The sequence below is a fragment of the Mus musculus genome, chromosome 8 (genome assembly GCF_000001635.26).
Source record: "Mus musculus strain C57BL/6J chromosome 8, GRCm38.p6 C57BL/6J".
Lineage (NCBI taxonomy): Eukaryota > Metazoa > Chordata > Mammalia > Rodentia > Muridae > Mus > Mus musculus.
Genome location: NC_000074.6, coordinates 41,288,282 through 41,311,806, shown reverse-complemented (window position 1 = coordinate 41,311,806; position 23,525 = coordinate 41,288,282). Strand labels below are relative to the sequence as shown.

The following is a 23,525-nucleotide window of genomic DNA, read 5'->3' as shown; positions in this document are numbered from 1 at the left end:
TTTATGAAATTAACATTTTACTGGTACAACTAACATACATTAATGTACCTATTTTAAGTGTATTGTTTAATGAGTTTGGACAAATGAATACACTTACATAATTAGTTTCTCTCATGCTAAAAACCATTATCTGGATATAGTGGTTTTAGACACAGTACTATGGAGACAGAGACACAGAGTTCAAGGCCAGCCTGGTTTACATAAGGAGTCAGTCAGGGCTATAAAATGAGATCTTCTCCCAACACACACACACACACACACACACACACACACACACACACACACACACACACACACAAAATCAAGTTTAAACACATATACAAAGACAATTTGCACCAGTCAAGAAGGTCCTTTTGCATTCTCTATAGTTAATATACATCATCTCTCATCAATACAATTTCTATCACTTGATTTCAGTCTTTCCCAAGTTATTGCAATATCTAGTAACGTTTACGATATAATCCAGCAATTCCCATGCTCCAAATAGATTAGGTGGATGGATAAATAAATAGACAGACAGACAGCTACCTGCCTTTTTATTTTCTGCAAAAAGGAACATATCATCTTCAGCTAACTACAATAAGTAATCACTTCCTAATTTATATTTAACATTATAAAAATAGAATCTATGAAACTGAGTCTTTCCCAAGTGATCACAATATCCAGTAATCAGCAAGCACCAGGTTCAATGAGAGATGCTGTCTCAAAAGATAATGTAGAAAGCAATCAAGGAAGACATTCCATGCCAACTCCTGGCCTCCATACACAAGCACACAAACACATACTACTGCTACTGCTACTGCTACTGCTACTGCTACTGCTACTACACCACCACCACCACACACACATGTACATGCACTACATATGCACAAACACAACAAAGTGTAAACTATGGAATTTTTAGACAGTTTTTTATAGCAGCATATGATTTATAGCATAGTATAGAACAAGAATAAGAAAAAGGGACAGTGTAGGAGGTATTGTCTTCAGCACGTGTTTAGGAGTAAAAAAAAGAAAAGAAAATCCTCAATAGTTTCTAAACAGATTATCCTTACCCCAAAAAAAGATAAAATATCCTTTTGGAGAAATATCATCTTCAGAATACTTTTGTTAACATTACAATAGTGGTAAAATTCACAACAATGTTATTTCATAACTCTTTATCTATAAGCTACTTCATTATTTTATTCTTTCTTAGAGATCTCCAGATGCTTGAATTATTTAAGTATTTGCTATACAAAAATTATAAATGTACCTGTAAACGGGTCATTTTCAAATATCTAATATATAAAAGTATCTTATCATTTTTCCCCGATCTTTCTAGTTGATTCATAAACTTGTCTAAGTAGAATACATTAAATTTTACTTTTTTCCTGGATGATTTTCTTTTGTCCAGGTCTTTCTTTTACAGACTTGATTTATTTTGTACTTATATATTTAAAAGTTTTCTGACTTGACCACTCTTTGGTCTAACTAATCTTCTGAAGAATTCAACAAAGATGTATTAAATACCTATTAAAGATATGTATATGTGTCTATTGCTTCAAAGTATATCATTTTTAAATCATCAACAATATTATCTATATCTATAATCTATCAATAATGTCAATCTTTCTTTATTATACATTGAACATGTGCTCGCATTTAACACATAATATTGGCTTACATCGTCAGTAGTAACAAGGCTCTCACTCGGAGTAAGCTCTGAATTGGATGCTACCCAAGTGCCAGAGTTCACAGGCTTTACATTTTCTCCTTCTCTTTCATCACTTTCAGAAATGTGTCTGGATACGATATCCTAAATAATGAAATAAAGACATTTCTATACAATAGATATATGCTTTATTCCAAATTTATGTGACAAACTTCAAAGCAGTGGCAAATGAAAGAAAAATTAAGTACTTTTCATAGCTTAAATATTAAGCACAGAAAAATGCATGTAAAGATAAACTAAAGCTATACAAGAAGTTTTAAATGAAATGTTGCAAACAAACAAACAAACAAAAAACAGAAAATAAATCAAAATATACAGAGGAAAGGCCGTGCTTCACTTAAGGAGCTACCCATATAGAAGCACTGAGTAAGCTGAGAGAAGAATATGAGGTAGCAGATACCTGCAATGCATATAAAGCTCTCTGTCTCAAGTAGTCTGTATTAAGTAGCTGCAGCTCATGGAAAAGTTCAATAAGAAAATGTGGACGAGACTCATTTTGAGAAATTAATGTAGCCACTTCGGAATAAATAGTATCCCGTAAAGCTTCAAACATGGAAAAATCACTTCCAGTCTCTGGAAGATAAAAATAGATCAAGAAAATAATGATAATAAAATACCTTCATAATAACTCCTATTAATCTACATCATTTTCTACACTTTAACACAACAAATCCTATTTCAGGGCTTCTAAAGAATTAATCTTAAATTATTAAGATAAATACTATGTATTAAAATATTTAAATTCAAGAATAGCAATATCTGAATACCACTTAGAATTATACTAACTTCTCAGTTAAAAAGAATGACCTATAATTCTAGAACTGGGGAACATAAGGAAGGCTGTAAGTTAAAGGCCAGCAGCTTGGACTATATAGCCAAAAACTGGTCTGAACATTAAACAAAACCACAATTAAAAACAAAACCTGGAAAACTGTATGTACTTCATGGGACTAGTCACTGAAAATCAATAAGCTCTTGAATGTAATAAGCAGGGGAGATCTACTATTAATGTTCAGAGGAAAAAATGCTATGGCTTAACAATGCATAATTATGTCATAACTTGTCACTACAATGTAATATGTATTCAACTGGTACAAATCAGAGTAGAAGATGCCCATCTATACTTGTCAGACTTTCCACATCACTGAATTATTTAAATAAAATACTGCCCCATGGACGGGCAACACTCTTTCAAAGTCATACTCTTTGGGGTGAGTGTTTGCTGATGGAAAACAATCCCTGCACCTCACATATGCTACTCTGAACCATATTGTTAGCCCTAAACTTTTATTCAGGGTATAAATTAGGTAATTTTGTGTTCTTTCTAGAAACAGAAATGGAACCAAAAGCAACCCATTCCCAAGTAGTTCTTCTAGCTCTCAAATTCTGCAATTTTACTAGGACAGTAGAACTGCAAGGATCTAGTTTTTTCTTCAAAAATCAATGATTCTAAGAAATAAAAAAGGGGCTGGCGAGATGGTTCAGTGGTTAAGAGCGCCGACTGCTCTTCTGAAGGTCCCGAGTTCAAATCCCAGCAACCACATGGTGGCTCACAACCATCCATAACGAAATCTGATGCCCTCTTCTGGAGTGTCTGAAGACAGCTACAGTGTACTTACATATAATAAATAAATAAATCTTTAAAAAAAAAAAAAAAAGAAGCATTCTTTAAAAAAAAAAAAAAAAAAGAAATAAAAAAGGTTGATTGTTTCAATATATGTTTTTTAAGCATGCAAAGAGTATCAAGATAAATCACTTTTGCAGAATAGAAATAAGATAATACAAAAATAATGAAAATTAACCTTTGTACTAATTAACTAAGTTGCACTACATGTCCAGATATTAATTTCCACAAACATAAACGATCTGTCCTTAAGGCAGTCAGACATTTTAAAAGATGCTATCTCTTAATAGTTTCAAAATGTCCACATGCGATATGTTAAAATGAATGTGACATTAAGTAGAAATGAAAACCAAGACTTAAAGGAAAACATCCAAATCAGGATATATTATTTGTTATGAAAACTTTCAATTCATGTATGGCAAGTTAAACCATAGTTTAATTTTTAAAATGATGTTTCAAAGCTCTAAGAAAATAGTATATTAATGGCTTAGTAGTTTGCTATGATGAATTATTCTACAATAAAATTACTCCTAATTAATTCTAACTTTCATCTCTCCTTTTGCGTAGTTAAGAGATTTAAACTCCATGTCAGTCTTTCCTCCTAAACTAAAATGAATGCTAGAAAGCTCCCTCTTCTCTGCCAACCTAATCTTGATTCTACTACTGTCTAATCTACTTTTGTCAGGTCTGGGTTCTTGTTTTATCTAGAGTTAAATATTTAATAGCTCAGCCATCTCTTTTGCCTTTGTTTTACCTTCTCTAGAGTCCTCTAAGGATTCAAATAGGACTTTACTTTCTATTTGCATATCACTGCAGAAAGGAGCTAAGATGTCTTTATAACTGTATATCATATGCAAATCGTATTAAATAAAAAATCCCTCGTATGTTCTGCTGGAGGTAGAATACTTTTGTAATTCTAAATAATATAAATATGTACTAATACAAATCTGTACTTCTGAATCAAAATAGCATTTTGGAATATTTCTAAATTTCTATTATATTTATTATAGCCTATGCCCATCATAGTTGGGGTTTTTTTTTTGATGGTATATTATTTTTTCAGATACTGACTGGTAGCAGAAACTGGTTGCAGCATAAAAACACTGGTATCTATTTATAAAAACCTTAATGCGTTTCAATATCTCAAATATATGAAACAAATGATTTTTAAACACTATGTCACAAAAAATGTTTCTACTACCTTTACAGATGTGTTGGCTAGGTTTCATGTTTCTAAAACAAGAAAAGTGGCCAGTTTTGCCAACTGTGAAATATAAATCAAAGACTTCAAAATATGCGGATTTATTTTTTGTGAGTAACATATATACACCAAGCTAAATCTAAAAATGAAAAGAAATTCAAGGGTTGGAAAGATGGCTCGAAAGTTAAGAATGCTAGCTGCTCTTTTAGAGGACTCAAGTCAGGTTCAATTTCCAGCACCCACATGATGTCTGACTACTGTCTGCAGCTCCAGCATCAGGCACCCAAAGCACAGACATATACAGGCAAAACACCACACTCATAAAGTAAAAACCAAAACAAGTCAGGCGTGGTAGCACACCACTTAATCCCAGCACTCAGGAAGCAGAGGCAGGTGGATCTGTGTTCAAGGCCAGACTAGTCTACACAGAGAGCTCCAGAATAGCCAAGGCTCTACAGAGAGACTGACTTATAAAACTAAAACAAACAAATCAGGATAAGGACTTTAAGTTCAATAAAGAAAAGTAACAAATATGGACACTAGAACTAAGTAGACTGTTACCTCCTGGCACTTCACATGTATTTCTTTTCAACTGTTAGACTGCTGTAAAATTCTGACATGTGCTGTAGTAAAGGTTAGACATAGGATAAGCATAAAATGTTGTAAAGACAGGGCCTATTATAATATGAATAAGTGAGTGAGAAAAAAAGAAAATTTAAAAAGATATTTACCCACAGTGACATGTTACTGCAAATAATAGTTTATGCTGTATTTGGAAACATTCTCCTTGGCTGGGCAGGAGAGGCGCTCCGTGGTTAGGAGTAAGCACTGGCTGGGGCTCCAGAGGAGCTTAGCCTGATTCTCAACACTCACGTGGATGGTCACAGGCACCTTTAACTATAGTCCCAGGGGATCAGATACCTTCTCCTTGCTTCCTCGGGCACTAGTCATTCACTTGGTGCATAAACATATATGCACAAAAACATCCATAGAAATATTGTTTCATTTAAAACTGTAAAGTGTTCTCATTTAAAAGCCCTGCTATAAACTAAGCTTCTGTGATTAGTGATGACAACCACAGTGATACACTACCTGTTTTTTTTTTTTTTTTGAGGGTAGAGAGTATAAAAACAGACACTCCTATAATTACTGTGGGAAAAGAGGAAAGTATAATCCAATAATACCAATAAATGTTGCACTCTAATTACCATGTTAATAGGCCAAGTCACAACAAGCATCAATAATGTAGAGTATCTTAGTGTCACAGAAAATGAAAAACACGCCCTTTAGAATATTGATGAGCAGCATATTTACACCCTCAAACTATTTAATTCACAAAAAATTCAATAAATTTTTTGAAACAGGTTTTTACTATGTACCTCTGCCAGACAACTCAATATGTAGACCAGATTGGCTACCATTCACACAGATATGCCTGACTCTGCCCAAGTACTGAGATTAATGGCATGTGCCACTGTACCAGACTTCTTTTTTTAATGGCAATAATAAGGTCTGGAATATTGACTTTCAATTAAAATAATTCTACTCAATTTTTATTATGCCTGTACCTTTTCTCAACTCTTACCCGACTCTTTGACAATAACAGTGTTGGGTAAAAATAGTGAAAGGAGATGAAAATTTAAAAATTTTGCTGAGTCCAGGGCAATAGATTTATTATTTTTACCAAAACAATCTTGACCTTTATAGCTGAAAGTGCTACTAACTCCTAGCAATTTGAGAAAGCCATTTCAAAATACAAGCAAATGTGAAGTTTCTTTTCTGATTAAAAAACTAAAAACTATCTACTACGTAAAATTCAGAAAACATAGTTCATAAGATCACTGCAAATGTTCTGATACATTTTCTTCTATGCTTGTTTCCCTTTATATTTCTATTTATACATAGATGGAATTATGCTGTTCAGCCAACACTAAACCCTCATTTTTTTTTCATTTTTCCACAAGTGAATCCCAAAGAATAGTTACAAGCATCATTACAAGGGCATCATTTTCAAAGATTTTACAGAAAAGTACAATTTGTATTGCCAGCCGTTTTAAAAATTGTTGGAAGAAAGCAAGTACCTTCCCTGTAATTCCCCAACTGAAAAATAAAAATAAAATAATAGAGCATTATAGGCTCAAATGATATGCATAAAAATTCTATAACCAAAATTTTGTATATAAAGTATGATACAAATAGATGATACCATATTCACCAAAGGAGACAAATGAGACTGAATCTATGGTTACCAACTCCATGTACTTCAATGTACCTATTCTTTTTATAAATCATTAAATACTGGTGAATACTTAAAATGGTGATAGTCATTGACTCCATTCAATAAACACTTACAGCATACCACCAATCACATTATTATAATGATATTTAGTGTAAAAATATAAAAAGTAGTTACGTGCCCTCAAAAGAATCAAAAGGACAACATGACATCTAAAAATCACTTAATATTATATACTGACTCAGATAACAGAAAAGCTTTACACTAACACAAATGGAAATGAAAGAGGAAAGGGAGAGCTACTCAACCTTAGATTCAGATAAAATTTCAAGATTATGGAATTAAAATTCTATTTATGAGTGAAAGGAGAAAACAAAACAAAAACAAAAAACCTGGTGAGCTGAGAAATAACATGGCAGTCATGGGAATGCTCTAACTCAGTATCACTGAAAGAAAAGGGTTCAAGGCAAAGGACTGTGAGACGACGTGAATATACAAGGCAAGAAGGAACTAATTCCTTGCTAGCTGTATTTGTTAAAATAAGGCACACACATTTTATCACAGGCAGGATGCATTAAATGTCTTAAGAAGAGAAGTAATATGATTTCATATCAAATCCTATTTAAGTAAGATTACTAGAATTTCAATTAGGAATTCCGTATTAATAACAATTACTTGTTTACAAAGAATTTTTTAACGTGTCAGAAACACTAAAGAGATCACAGCAACACAGGCTATTTGTAGTTTACATTTCTCTATGATTAAAACCTTTCACATGATAGGAATCTGTGATAGTCTATTATTAAAACTTGCTTTAGTGTAGCTTTTCATTTTAAGATGAATTCCCTCGATTAAAACAAACAAAAAAAGAGGAACATACCTGAAGATATTTCTGCAGACCTACTATATTTTATTATTTTTTCCAGCTGTTCATGATTCTTTCTGCTGAATAATTTTGCTTGAACAGGCTCTTCAGTCTGGGCTGAATGTCTGTTCCTATTTTTGCAAGGTTCACATGTGCTAGACACACTGGCACTTTCATACCCTCGGGTAAAAAAAGTGACAGCTGTTATCAGTTGCAACTAACTTCATCTGAAAGGGAAACTCATTTCCACAGTAAAATAGTACAAGTAACTGGGTTTTTAGTGGTACTTATGGCCTGGCATAAACGGAATACAAAATAATGGCCTTGAATACCTTCAGAATAACCTTTAGAAGGACTGGGTGACAATAATTAGTATTCTAACAGTTCATTTATCTTCTGATACTCATCACAACAAAACGGAAGGCAACTAAACGGAAGGCAAATCTCATAAGATCTGAGTTCTCTACTAGACTCCAAGGTAAAACATCTTCAAGGTTACAAAATAAGACAAAAACAAACAAACAAAAACTCACAATGCTACATTTTCTAAGCTCTTTACACTTCACACTCATTTTATTGTATGACACAACTCAATTTCTTTTATTCTATATGAACTGATGGTTAAGTCTATCCTCTTCCCACTGAAATAGTAACCCTCATATTTCATTGTTTTATTTCTTACATTGTTTGTTTGAGAAAGAGTTTGTAGACCAGGCTGGCCTCTAACTCACAAATATCTGTCTCTGCCTTCAAGTGCTGGGATTAAAGGCATGTGTCACACCACTGCCTTACCTGCAAGGTCATTTTTTTATTCTTTTGGTCACAGAAGTTATACAGTATGCTTTTTCATTTGGTAAGCAAACCCTACCTAGCTTCTTTTCTTGGCCAAAATTAGATGTTTATCTTTCCATATATGCCGAGAGTCTTTTTCCCCTTTGTCAGTTTCAAAAACAACCCAATGCAAAACAGACTAAAATTAAATGCACTTAATCTGAAGAGTTATATATTATACATTTTTACCTATTTTTATACTTAATCTTTTTTATATTATTCAAAAAATATAGGTTCTATAGAACAACTATTTTTCTTGTTAGAGCAAAGAAAAGTGGCCTCTTATTCAGTTACCAACCACTTCAATAGTTTACCTTATTAACATTAATAAAAATACTGACAGAAACAAATATTTCAGTTACTCCAATATTTCTGGTCCTTAGTTTCCAAATAAGCAAACAGGGTGGTAATAGAAAAAGTACCTATTTTTCCATTTTGACAGAAATGCCTGTGAAGTGTTTCCATTCTAAAGTGTGACAGGCACTGGCTAATGGCTTTATCATCCTTAACTGTTTTTTGTTTTGTTTTGCTTAATCCATTTTAATTTAATTAGGAATGACTTCAAATCTAACCTACCATGGTGAATATAACTTTTTTCTTTAAAGACAGATTTTCTGGTAATATATAATGATAATGTTTCTGAAGTTAACTATACAGTCAATTGTCTAATATTCTATTGATTTTTTTCTTTTGATTACATGGTCTCACTCTAAAAATTCATCTGCTCTTGAACATAGTGCTGGGGCTACAGGTGTACACAACTGTGACTAGCTAATGTAGATCTTATCTTTCTTAGACAAAGATAACTCAATCCTCCTGCTTCAACCTCTATACCTTTGAATATACACCGAGATTGGTTTGTGTGTGTGAATTTGTTAGTGTATATACCTCATAGGTGAGCGGTGCATGCCTTTAATCCCAGCACTTAGAAGATTGTGTCAGGCAGATCTCTGAGTCCAGCCTGGTCTACAGAATTTCAGAAATACAGAGAAATCCTGTCTCAAAAAGCAACAACAACAAGTGTGTTAGTGTATGTATGTGTCTGTCTCTTTTTGGTTCCTTGGGACAGGATGTAGTCTGCGACTTTGTAGCCCAGATGCTCATCAGATTCAAAGCAATCTTCTTGACTCAGCCTCCATAGGTTTGAGGCTGCAGGTGTGTAAGACCATGACTAGTTAAGTGTTCTATCTTATCTTTCTTAGACAAAGGTAACTTTATTATGAGTCACATCTGGTTTCCATGGTTTGCTTCAAACAGGCTAAGCCAGGTATCTTAGCTGAATATAGGATTCTTAAATTGCCGTCCCAGCCCACTATAACCTATACCACTTTTTGTTTGCTTGTTTTGTTTTCAATAAATTGGACATAGATCTGAATGCCTTTAAACGAATTAAGTCCTTCTTGGACTACCAAATGCTAGTAATAGGTATCTGCGTCTGTATTTGGATTATGTATTCATTTTTCTTCTACAGAATGCTACAATCTTTGCTATTTATGCTTCCCAGATTGAAGCAGCTGCTTTATCATATCATATAAACTCCCATATTATTGTGCAGTTTCTGTGATATATTATGAGGATTCAAATCTCCTCTTCTATTTCTAAGAACGTAATTTAATATTTTATTACCTCAAATTTAAATTTCTGAGTTCCTTATTGATTTTTCAGGCTGAAGCCTAGTCATAATTACCTATTCTGCATGACAGTTACTGGGAATAATTCTCTTAACTGCTAGTTTACTACTGTACGTACATAAAACAGGTCCATAAGCAAAAGGGGAATTCTACCAAAAATATTGTGGAAAATGATATGAGCACCATACGTATGGAGAGGAGAACCATCCATCAATAGTTCCACCTAGTGGTGGCCCCTGCATGCTACAATAGCTTTCAGGTCACTGGTAAAACAGTGGCATGACCATCAAGTGGTAACTGACTTATTATTGGACTTGAGGACTGCACTGCAGGAGGAAATTATTGCCTGGTACTATAAACTTACTTCAAAAAGTCCACGACTAGGGAAATCAAAAGCCCTACATGAGAACCTACTACTGCTGTTTTGCTTAAAGGACATGTTCTCAAGCCATCTTCTAAATATTATGCTCATTGCCATAGATGTATGCTGCTCTCAACTTTAGTCAATTAAAGTTTTTGTGGTGGGCATAGGTTAATACAGAGACTCACAGTTGGTTAAAGCTCTATGAAAGTAACTATGAAGTGTTCAACTCTAAATGGGTCATCTTTGTCATTCTCTCAAACGAGGCCTAGGAAATATTGTAGAAGAGGAGGCAGAAGACCATACGAGCCAGTGACTAGGAAGGACTGCTGTGGAATGCTGTCTTTTGGGCATGACAACTACACTTATTAACTCAAAGAGCCATTGTTACCTGCATTATTGCACAAGCCAGTCAACCATATAGCATGGATAAGACAGGGACCATGTAAACACAGTCAGTACTAATTGTATTTACTAGTTTGAATGAGATGTCCCCATTATCCCAGATATTCGATACTTGGTCCCCAGTTGATGGCAGTGTTTGGGTGTGAGCTTAAGAACTATGGCATTGATGGAGGAGGTATGTCACTGAAGGCAGGCTCTTAAGATCTAAAAGATTCACACCATCTTGATTCCATGCTGTTTCCTGCTTACAAGTCAAGACATAAAATCAACCTTTAGCTTCTTTCTCAAGCTGACATACCTGCTGCTTTCCCATCACAACAGATTCTCATCCTCTGGAACCTAAGCCAAATAAAATAAACCCTTTCTTTCATAAGTTGCCTTAGTCATGGTACTTTACCACAGCAACGGAAAAGTGACTAATACAGTCAGCTTTGTTTTGTTTTGTTTTGTTTTTGTTTTGTTTTTTTTAAAAAGGACATTAAGGAAAAAGAAGGATGGGTTTAGGGAAAGAGTAGAAGAGGGGATTCCAAGAATGAGTAATGTTCTTTAACAGAGTGGGGGCTGGGGCTGGTTCAATGATTAAGAACATGTGTGGCTCTTGACTCAAAGCCATCTTTAACTCTCAATTCCAGGGGATCTAATGCCCTTCAAGGGCACCAGCCATGTGGTACACACACAAAACATAAAGGAAAAACACTCAAATGTAAAATAAAATAACCTAAAAATGTTTTCAAAGATGGACTGACCAGAGAAGTGAATAAGCCACAAGGCACTTACCAGAAACTAGAATTTGATCCTAGAACACATAAATGTGAAAGAAAACAACAAACTACATGGAGTTTTCCCCTAACCTACACACACATGCATCTAGCTGGGACTTTTTCCCAATACACACACACACACACACACACACACACACACACACACACACACACACACACACACACACACACACACACCAGAAAGAGAATAATGATAATAATATATGTAATATAGCAATAATAAAAATAATTTTTAGATATTTACAAAGAGGGAGAAAAAACATGAATCAAGAAAAATATCAAGGTCAAGGGCTAGATTTCTTTTGAATTTTTATATCACATTTTAAATTTTATTTATTCCTATGTATGTGTTTAGATATATAAGCATGTGGAGGTCGAAAGACAACTTTGGGAACTCTGTTCTCTCCTCCACAGAGGGGAACTCAGGGATGGAGCTACGATCACTAGGCTTAGTGGCAAACATTTTTATCTGATGAGCTATCTTTCCAATCCAAAGCCTGGTTTTCTAAGTTACAGTACTAATGTGTGACTGATAAGTTATCTCTAGGGCATTTTTGGGTTGGTTTTGGTTTTGGTTTTGTTATTGAGACAGTGTCTCATACTGTGCCCAAGTTGGCCTCAAACTTCCATACCCAGCCTCTAAAATAACTTTAATTATAGGTGTGAGCTACCAGGCCAAGTTTTTTCCAAGGAGGACAACAAAATTAATAAGGATCAATGCTTCATATTATCACTCGACAAGTGAGATAGTACTGTGAAAGCATGAGGCTCTAATTTCTGTCCACAACTCTCCCTTATGTCTGGTTCTGATTTATTCAGCATGACTGAAATAGCTACAAGAAATATTACTACTACTTATGCCTTCACTGATGAAAGCTGCATTAGCCATAGCATTCTAAAGGCCCTGCACGATTCCAAACAGCCACCAAGGGAAGAGCTGGCCCACTGTTTATCAACTTCCTAGAACACAAGAGTTGCTATGTGGCCATTTCTCACTCACTTTCATCTCTCTCTGAGAGACTGTCAAAAAAAAAAAAAAAAAAAAACTCCCTGTCAGCTCCTACCTAAATATGAGAACTCTGTTTCTCTGTCTTCTGTAGGACACCAGTGGATTATAAAATGGCTAGAGATGCAACTGTCTCCTGGTTCCTTTGGTTTCAGTGTTGCTCTTGGTACAATGGACACTGATTCAGTTAGTACAGGTGGGCTATACAACTTTGTATATTTCTAATAAGCTTACAGATATCAATGCTTTTAATCAATGCCTTACATTCTACATATCAACAATTTAGAAGACCAATTTTATTCTGCTGTGAAACAGGACCTTAACAATGGCAGTGAATGTCAGCTGAACATAATGTGAATTATTATTTGGACTGACATTTTTTAAATTAACATGAGGGAAGGCAGTACAAAGATCAGAATAACAATCTTTGCCCCAAAATAGGAAAAAAGCTAGACCATCTATATGACATTAACATGGCCATAATCAACAATACAAATGATAACAAACACCGGTTGCAGATGCTGTTGAAGGGGAACTCTTCTATACTGTCAGTAGACACATCAACTAGTACAGTTACACTGGGAATAATTTAGGAAGTTTCTCAAAAAAGCTAAAAATAGCCTTCTGACTCAGATATATGACTCAACAGACTAGATCCTATTAGATACCTGCATTTCAATGTTCACTGCCACCCTTGCCACAACAGCTAGAAAGCAGAGTCAACCTGTGTATTCGTCAGTAACAAATGGATAAGAAAACTGTAGCATGCAAACACATTGTAATATTACTCAGCAGTAAAGAAAAATGAAATCACGGTTGTAGGCTGAATATAAGAAATTAGAAAAACAACTAGCAGTAACCCTGGTAGAGAAAATAAATACCACATGTCCTCTCTTATATGAGAATTCTAGCTTCAAATCATTTGTTTCATGTGCTTAACTTGGAGCAGAAGGAACAAGGGAGCATTTTTCAGTTGGGGCTGGGAAGGGCTGGTGCTGGGAGTAGAAAGGCTTAAGGTATGAGGGGCAAACGTGTAGGTAAAACTAAGGGGTTGTCGGAAAGGCTAATCCAAAGGAAGGGGATATAGAAAGCCCTACAGAAGTCAACTATCTCAAGATCCATTTACAAAATGTAATGGATAGTAGAATACATGTGTTATGAAAGAAGAGAGAAGTATACGGGAAGGGACTGGGTATAAAGGACTAAGTAAGAATGGAGTGAGGGAAAGTGGAAGAGGGATAGATAGAGAGCGTGAATTAGCCAAAATGAAAGAAACCACGTTAGTAAGCTGCTTTCAAAATCAAATAGAGATGTTTGCATGGTGGACAATGTAGCTCCCAGAGGACATGAATTACTATATGAAAACTGCAATGCAAGTCATGAGACACCTCCCTACAAGTCACTGGCCAAGGAGATTCCAAAGATATACAAAACACCACAAGCTACTATTATTACCCTTGGTTACCCACAGTGTTGGCTGGTTTTATATCACTTTGATACAAGGTAATATCATCTGGAAAAAGGACTCTCAATTGGCCTATAGGCAAGTCTCCTGGGCATTTTCTTGATTAGTATTGATATAGAAGGGACCAGCCAGCCCACTGTGGGTGGGACCACTCCTAGCCCTGTAGTTATGGGTGCTAGAAGGAAGCAGGCTGAGCAAGTCATGGGGAGCAAGCCAATAAGCAGTTTCTCCTCAATGACCTCTGATTCAGTTTCTGACTCCAGGTCCATGCCCTAACTTTCCTTCAGAATGGATTGCAACTAAAAGATGAAATAAACCCTTCTCTCCCCAAGCTGCTTTTGGTCATGAAATTTTTTTCCCAGAAAAAGAAACCTAAGACACCCACCATAACTCCATGGTAAGACTCTATTGATGAAGACACCACACACTATGGCTGTAGTATATAAAAATACAATCTCAAACCAACAGGGGAAACTTCTTTTCTATTGGCTAGCTTTCATACTGCCAGACGGAGCTACACAGGCTACTGAGAGAAAAAAAGACATCAATAATCTTACCCAGTGAAGGATTCTGCATTCCACAGTACAGACCTTCTAGGAAATAAGCCCTCTCATGCAATACTGATGAGATTTGAGCCCTGCTCCAGAGGAGGAAGTTTCATCCCAAGGCTGGGGAGATCTTGGGCCTAGGACTGAACCTTGCTCCTATTATTTTTTGGTCAGAAAGGCTTCTTTGTTCAGTGGACAGCAATTAATGCTGAGAAGAAACTGAATGCTCAGTGCTAAGTAGGACATCTTTATTAATAGTACCCTACCAAGCCCCAAGGTTCAGGTGTATCTCAGAACAGACAGCATCAAGAATGGAAGAGCCAGAGGATGGAGCAAAGTACAGTGAAATATTGTCTTCTACATGTGAACCATCACCGAACTCATAAACCCACAGCAGCCATGGTTACCTGCACAACATCAGCCCAGCCAAACTTCTGGCGTAAATGGGGAGGTGCCCTTAAGGTCTTGCTTCTTAGTTAATAATGAGTGGCATTTGATAGCTTCTGAGGGAGAATCAGTCTCTTTTGAGGATGTTTCTCCACTGGCAACACTTCTTCCTGTGCTCCAGTGGATGACGCCACACCCATGCACATAAGTGAATTATCAAAAAGACCGTCGTTTCTCTCACCGGCCATCTAGAGGCAAGCTAAGTCATCAGCAGCTCACACAAGGTCAGGTTGCCCATGTAAGTTTGGGCAGGTTTCTTGTTTTTCTAAGCCTACTCACACCATTACAGTTTGATTCAGAAATATGAACTGAACAAGTTTGAGCTGTGTTTTTCCACCACTGTACAAAGGACTTCATAATGTTGGACTAAATGACCTAACCTGAGTGGTTGACTCAAGATCACTTACCAATGAAAGAGATCATTTAACAATTTGTACATTTAAAAAAAAAAATTAGACCTTGAAAAAAAAGAAGACATGAAGTTGGGAAGGTGACATGATGGAGAATAAATGGGCAGCTGGAGGGAAATGGGGTTGGGCATGCTATTTCATTGAATAGAACATCAAATTCTCATAAATAAAAATTGTAATTAAAAAAATAAGGCATTTTATAATAATAAAGATTTTTTTCCAAACCAACTAAACCAGGATCTGTTTTTTTATTTGCTCAATAAAAAGGGTCTTGGTAGGTAGTAGCCCAATCTGATCTTGAACTCTCAATCCTCCTGCCTCCGTTGAATCAGAATCTATACTTAGAACAGTATTCCCAGGGAGCCCCATATGAAACATTAAAAAAGCTTAAGGAGTGCTACCCCCAGCACATCAGATTATTCAGCTAAACAAGACTGTTGAGTGTTATAATAAAAATTGCTCACATTTCTTCAGTTATGTATTTGTGGGGACAAAGCACCAGGAAATCAAATAATCATTATGTGATTATTCACAGGGTCTGCCTCAGAAATGAACCATTTTCTACTTGGATGGTTCTCTGGTTTTACCAAATGTAAACATACGATCTTTATTCAGAGTTTAATATAACTGCTTTAAATCTAGTTCTTCAGCAAAGTCTTAAGAAAATTATAGAAGAACCTGTTTCTTAAAACCAGGTACACATAGCAATGCTATAAAGACAACTTAATATAAAACTCAATAAAAGTCAACGAAATACTAATTTATCTATATATAAGCAAGTCTGTTTTTAAAGTAGTTTCCTTTAAGATAATAAAAAACAATGCATTATGAATTAGAAACCCATTAAATGAATCATCAAGAAATGTAAAGAAAAATCATAATTAAAATTCAATGCAATGCCCTGGTATAACACTGAAAGACAAAAATTAGTAACATTTGGGCATCTGAGCAACTTTTCAGTAATAAAAAATTTGGAGAACTGTTGAGCTGAGTTTGGCAGCTGAGAGCTGCTGGGAGAGAATCACTCTCTTTTGAAAGTGTTCCTACTAGTAGCATTTCTTAGGATATAGTGGATGGCCCTACACTCATACACACAGGTACTTCACTAACTGGATTTAGAGGGTTATGAAAAAAACTAAGAAGGAAGAAAGGAAAAGAAAAGGAATGAAGAAAGGAAGGATGGAAGAAAAAGAAAAAAGGATATGCCATTGGGAGGGGAACATGCTGGTGAATACGTGTGAATATACATATATTCACACACACACACACACACACACACACACACACACACACACACACACACACACACACACACACACACACACATATGCCACGGACCGGGCTCAGTGGGCCCTTCTCAATCCATGTGAATCAGGGTCTCAGACAGATAGGCATAGAGTAGGCAGGAACGGGAGTGACAAACAGACACACAGGAGAGTGTGCTAGATCTGAATGTAGTATCACAAACACCAGTCTTATATAATACAAAAAACAAAGGGGTAGGATGTCACAGCAGGCAAAGTACAGTGAAGTTATCTGATACAAAATAGAGGACTGACTTCAAAAAGGACTTACAGGAACCAGGTAATGTTTATAGTAAAGATAAAAACAGCCCTGCCTAGAGTCAGCTAATGACAGGTAAGGATTTCACACTCTAGTCACAATTTGTGCTACTCCTTTCAGCCTTGTGAAAGCTAGCACCAGGGGGTTCTGCTCTAGCAGACCTTCTCATGAATAATGCAATACCACAAACCCCCTATTTCCTAGGCCTTGGTAAGTTCTTGCATATGAGTTTAACTTAGCTGTTCTTTTAAGTATCTGTAGGGAATTTTCATTTGTCAGAAGAATTCACCAATATGCAATGTAATCTGTTATACCTGGCTGTAATGAAGATTCTAAGTATACTTTGCTAAGCTTGCCCTGACACTTCTATCTCTTATCCAGTAAAATACTGTAAGAAAGCATACAAGACCCTCCACAATATTGCAGGGACAAATCTGTGGCATCCTAGCTATGGGAATGCCAAGCAAGGTTCCAGGAGGCCAGGACTGCTTCCAGGTTTCTAAACCTGTAATGCGAGTCACTACTGTAGTGGATGTAGCATATATATACATATATATATGTATGTGTATATGTGTGTGTGTGTGTGTGTGTGTGTGTGTGTGTGTGTATGTATACACATGTATATATGTGTGTATGTATGTGTGTGTGTACAGACACACACACATACATATACATGAAACAAAAGGAAGTTTAAAAAGCACAAAAATTAAGAGCAATGTTTTACGATATCTCCATTAAATGCTACTTAAGAATTTAAAAACTATAAAGATAACTAAAATTAATTGAAGCAGCTTTCTACAATGCCTGTAGATCTAGCTATACAAAAATAACAGTTATGGCAAAGTAACAAGACCAAGGTTTATATTTATACTATAAATGTTCAACACATTTCAAAACTTACCAATATTTTTAACTCTACTTTTCAGCTGAGTAGAATTCCTCTTCTTACTCTTTGATTTGGGAGTTTTGTCCTTAGAGGCCAGGCTGGCCTGGGCAGATGCTTTTCTTGTTTTAAATGTTTTAGTTACTGTTGTTGGGTCTATAGGATCAGGCATACTGCTAAAGCTTTCCAAGGATTCTTCATCAAACTGACGTCTTCTCCTGCTTGTATCTGGTTGATTTTTGCGGTTACTATTTGTAGCTTTCTCTACAGACTCTGTAAATCCAGTCTTGAAAAATGGTTTTTCTACTCCACCTTCTTGATCATATAACCATGGTGTCTTAGTGTTTTCAGCTTCCTCTTCGGGCTGTTTCTGATTCCTTACCAAAAAGAAAAAGTTTTATAAGTCACAATTTTGATTTATTTATATTTATTGCCATCTCCATAAATAGAATAGATTTTGGTTAATAAAATCAACAGGCTAGGAAAACACTTTCACAAAAACATAAAACTTTTTTAATCAGAGAGCCCAGCAAGTGTGTTACAAAGAATATTTTTGGGAGATACTGACTTATAAATTTTTTTAAAGAGTCATTTATTATTATTTCTAAGTACACTGTAGCTATCTTCAGACACCCCAGAAGAGAGTGTCAGATCTCATTATGAATGGTTGTGAACCACCATGTGGTTGCTGGGATTTGAACTCAGGACTTTCAGAAGAGCAGTCAGTGCTCTTAACTGCTGAGCCATCTCTCCAGCCTGACTTATAAATTTTAAGTCAAAACAAGAGTCAGAACTTTCTAACTTAAAGGACAAATTCAGCTGCAATTTGTTCTATATAACCGGTGAACTTGAAGTTGTGTTTGTTTGTATTCTTAAAAGTTATTTTTTTTTAATCAGAAAATTATTACACATGGGGAAGTAATACATGAAATTCATGTTTTTTTGTTATTTTGGTTTTGGTTTCTCAGGAAAACCCGGGCTGTCCTGGCTTTAAATCAGGCTGATCTCGAACTCAGAGATCCACCTGCCTTTTCCTGAGTGCTGAGGTTAAAGGCATTGTACAACATGCCCAGTGAAATTCACACTTAATTTCCTATAAACATAATATAAAAATATTATGAATATAAAACCACTCTCATCTTTATAGATTGTTCTTGCTTGGCTGTTTTTTGTTTGTTTTAATAAAACCTGTATAGATGAATGACTATGAAAAAGTGTGGTCTACATAACTTAAAATACTTCCTTGCTAGCACTTGACAGTTTTATGACCTTTATTAAAGACTGCTAGGTTTTAACTCTCTTACCATGTTTAGTCACTTAACCCAGATTATAACCCAGGTTCTGATTTAGTAAGATAAAGATATCTAATTTGAAATATTTCAAGTAGTTAAAATAAGATATGTAGTTCCATTCTAACCAAGACATTCATAATGAAAAATCACAGTTGTTTCTTCTGCCAAGGGTATATAAAACATTGATAATAAAGCAGAAAAATCACAACAGGAAGCCCTGTTGACTGAAGCTTTGAATAAATATTCATTGCTTGTGATCAGTCTCCTTTCTAGATGGCAACTGTGCACTAAGCTCTGATGAAAGAACACTTTCATAATGAAACGGGAACTTTGTAGAAAAAAAGAAAGGTTACGCTACCTAATAAGCAGTTAACAGTGTCAAGGGGATGAAGTAATCCCTAGAGGTGAGTGTAACAGGAATTCTAAGACTTTCTGTTAACCAAGTGCCCCTCCAGAGTTCCCGACTTAACAACAGTGGTAAATACTAACTTAGGAAGCTGAGACATGGCCAATCGTATTACTAGGTGGAGGCATGGTGTGCAATGTATATCTCTAAAGGTCTGAGATACTTCTAATAGAATACTGGGTCCAACTGATATCTATGCTTTTCATTCTTCTGGGTTGTTTGTTTGCTTTTAAGTAATTAACAATGAGGCTATAGAGAGTATTCTTGTAGCTAACTTGCCTACTGTCCCTTACAGTATCTCAATTTGCTTATTTGCCCCAGAACAAACAAACTAAAAGTTATAGGGATTTTTTTTCTTTGAGTTAGCTACCAAAACATTTTTCTGAATTATTTATTTATATAGTTATTTCCATAGCTGTAAATATGCCTACAAAATAATAGCTGAGTCAAACCCCTTCTTTTATACTGTGTTGCCAGAGATTATCACATTAAAAAATAATAAATATGAGAGAGAGAATATAAAATCCTAACTATGACTAATACAATGTACCATCAAAACTTCAAATAATCTGTTTGAGAGAATTTTAGTATGTAGCCCTGGCTGGCCTGGAACTCAGTATATAGACCAAGCTGGCCTTGAACTCCAAAGATCTGCCTGCCTCTGCCTCCTGAGAACTTGTATTTAAGGCATGTGTCACCAGGCCTGGCTAAAAGTTGTTTTTACAATTAAATAATACTCAATATAATAATATCTGAATGGTATTCAGAGACTGTGAATCAAACAATCCCTCACAGTTACTGTAGTTTCCAATACTAAGTTGGTAAACACTGAACTTCTTTAATCTAAAGACAAATATCAAATCAAGATTAAATCATACATTTCTACTGATGTTATATGAATCTTGTAAGATACCCTGGATTAAAACTCTGGTGGGTGTTAAGTTCTTAAGATCGAGGAATATCTACATGATGTATAAATTTTATATAACTAATAGTGTATCAAACTGCACAATCACAAAAATTCTGTGCTGTGTCACAAAGTGAATCGTGGCCACCAATATAGGTCAACATGTAAGCGGTTCTCAGTCCTGATTCCTAGGACCCATATGGTGCAGAGAGATAACCTACGCCCTCAAATGATCCTGTCACCTCCATATGCACACGCGCGCGCGCACACACACACACACAAAATGTAATTTTCTAAAAAAGTAAGTGAAGTATCCGACTTTGATACAATCAAGTACCTTTGCTTTTCTGCTCCAAGAGAAGAACTGCTTTCAAAGGGTTTTGGAAAAGCCATATACTCTGTTTTCCCTGAAGGATTTTGAGCTAATGGCTGCTGCTGTTCAGTAGGTGTAGAAACATTCTGAGAAAAATCTCCAAAATTAGAAGGAAATAAAGGGCTGAAATTCATTCCTAATAAAAACACAGGGAAGAAAACAATGAAGAAGTACCTTAGCCTTAAATGAAATTAAAATGTATTTTTAAGAGATTTAATTGATTGAACATCCTGTCCAAAACTATCAAATCAATAAACTAATGCTCATTTACTATTTTAGCTCAGTCTACTTATATCTGAGATATTTGTTATACTAAAGAAATTAATGGTTCTCCCTTAAGAAGCCTAACTAGAAGTTAGGGCTGAAGAGAGAGACAGCTCAGCCCTGAGAGCAGTGGATGCTTTTCCAGAAGACTGGCCTTTGATTCCCAGCACCTACTTGGCAGCTCACAGCTGTCTGTCATTCCAGTCCCAGGGATTGATGGCTCCTCTGGTCTCTACGGGCACTGCATTCATGTGATGCAGATACACATGCAATTAAAATACTCACATTAAAAATAAAATGAAAAAAATTAAAAAAGAAAAAAGAACTAGAAGTTTTACAGGCAGAGAGACGGCGCAACAGTTAAGAACGTGAACTGCTTTTGCAGAGAGAGTTCGGTTCCCAGTGCCCACATAGACCCACAATTCCCTGTACTTCAGCTTCAGGGGATCTGACACCCTCTTCTAGCCTCAGCGGGCACTATACTTACATGCACAAACCTACATTCACACACACACATATAATTAAAAATTAAAATGTTTCTAAAAAACTCAAATTATAACAGGGTGCCAGACTCAATTGTAAGTACTTCATATACAATTTCACAATAATGAAATACTTTACAAACAATATTTAAAATAATGCTATGAATTTGATACTAAGCACATTTATTCATCTGAAATAAAACTTCCCTGTTATTCCCCCTTATAATCCCTCTTGAACACAATATAAAACTTAAGCTTCTTTTGCACACCACAGAAGGCCCTTGCTATTCCCCAGCCACATTAATCACTTCCCTGACTTAACTATCTCTAAATTCTCCAAGTGATATTTTATTGCTTTAAAACTCTTAAGTGGCTCTATTTGGTTCCACTGGTTAAAAAGCCTTTCCCATTGTAATCATTAAGGAAATGAACTTTTTCTTAAATATCTTTTCTAAAACCAATTTGCTTATATTCTCCAAGATTCTGTATCCCTGCTATAGGACAGCTACTGCACTGCTGTGAGCATTTGCTAACATGACCGTCCTAACTAGATTCTGAAATCCTTTAAAGATTTATCTTAACTCATCTTTGGATCCAAGTAACATATAATACCAGGCACATAATGAACCAATGGGGAAAGCAAAGCTAATGAACAGTAAAGGCACTAAATACCTCACCGAGCTGTGGCTGCTCTGAAGTAGAGTCTTACTCACCCTTCACCTCCCTAATGGCTTGCATGGTGACGAGAGCCCTAAACAAGGCCAGTATCTTTCACCTTTATAAATAGCTGAGTTTTATTAGCAATCCTGTTTATATAGATGCGCAAGGGGTTCACAAAGTCCTGTCCCTACTGGAAAAGCTGCTGTCCACTGATGGCTGATAAAGGAGAAAGAAAATGCTGTCCACACTCCAGCAGACTGTTCCACCCATGCTCGTACTAAGTAAACTAAGTGGGTTTAAAAAAAAAGAGGACATGAAGTTGGAAATAAAGGAAGAGTCCACAGGGAGGGGTAATTTGCTTAAAATACACTATAAGAAATCCTCAAACAATGAAAACAGAAATCCATACAACAGATAAATCATAATCTCAAACTGTTTCTTTTCTTTTTGGAGACGCATCTCATTTAGCCCAGCTTGGCCTCAAACTCAGTATGTATCTGGAACTGGCCTTGGACTCCTGATTCTACTGCCTTTAATTCCTAAGTGCTGGAATAATAAGCATGTAATAGCATACCCAGTTCAAAATCTTCATATTTACTTAGTTTTCCTTCAGGTTCTCAGTTACCTACCTGGTGCAAATGATGGAAAGTTAGTAAATCCAGGCAGGTTAAACAGATTTACAGGCTGTGTTGGAAAGCTGAAAGGGCAAAATAAATTGGGAGAAGAAGGGTGTGACGCACTACTGCCTCTTTCTTTGCTTCTAGGCTTTTCTGGGTGCTGATTTTGTTGGCGCATAAGTTCAGTTAGCATTTGTTTTAACCTGTAAAAAAGCCAGTAATTTAAGTCAGTTATACTGCCATCAAAAACTAAGTTCAAAAACAATACATGTAAGAAATGACTTAATAGCATTTAGAATAGACAGATTGTTCTGACCCTACAACAAGTATTTGCTCACTCTGTTGACCCAACTCAATAACTTAGCGTGGCTTAATTTAATAACTTAGCTGTTGGAACAAGTACTGACCTTAGTTCTAATAGACAGAGGTATAAGAACCTAAATTTTTGCATGCTTATGTTTTGTTGTATAATTTAAATACTATATGCTTTATCTAACCTTAGGTATACAATTCAATACAAACTTTATAAACAAAAGCCAGTCCCACAGTGAC

The 23,525-nt window shown here is 35.7% G+C and overlaps 1 protein-coding gene across 10 annotated transcripts in view; it reads right to left on the bottom strand.

Annotated features, from left to right (window-relative positions):
- Window positions 1-23,525, bottom strand: part of Pcm1 (pericentriolar material 1) — a 94,605-nt gene that overhangs the window by 22,282 nt on the left and 48,798 nt on the right. For 8 of the 10 annotated variants that reach the window (XR_001778411.2, XM_006509298.3, XM_006509300.3 and 5 more), the window contains 6 exons: window positions 22,986-23,176; window positions 20,915-21,086; window positions 17,991-18,349; window positions 7,656-7,820; window positions 2,115-2,287; window positions 1,667-1,798 (listed from right to left, as the gene is read on the bottom strand). Coding sequence is in view for 9 of the 10 variants with exons in the window: in XM_006509298.3 (XP_006509361.1) it covers window positions 1,667-1,798; window positions 2,115-2,287; window positions 7,656-7,820; window positions 17,991-18,349; window positions 20,915-21,086; window positions 22,986-23,176 (1,192 nt within the window). In the remaining variant the exon portion in view is untranslated. The remainder of the gene's footprint in view (window positions 1-1,666; window positions 1,799-2,114; window positions 2,288-7,655; window positions 7,821-17,990; window positions 18,350-20,914; window positions 21,087-22,985; window positions 23,177-23,525) is intronic. The other 2 variants (XM_006509301.3, XM_017312615.2) reach the window with 1 other exon arrangement.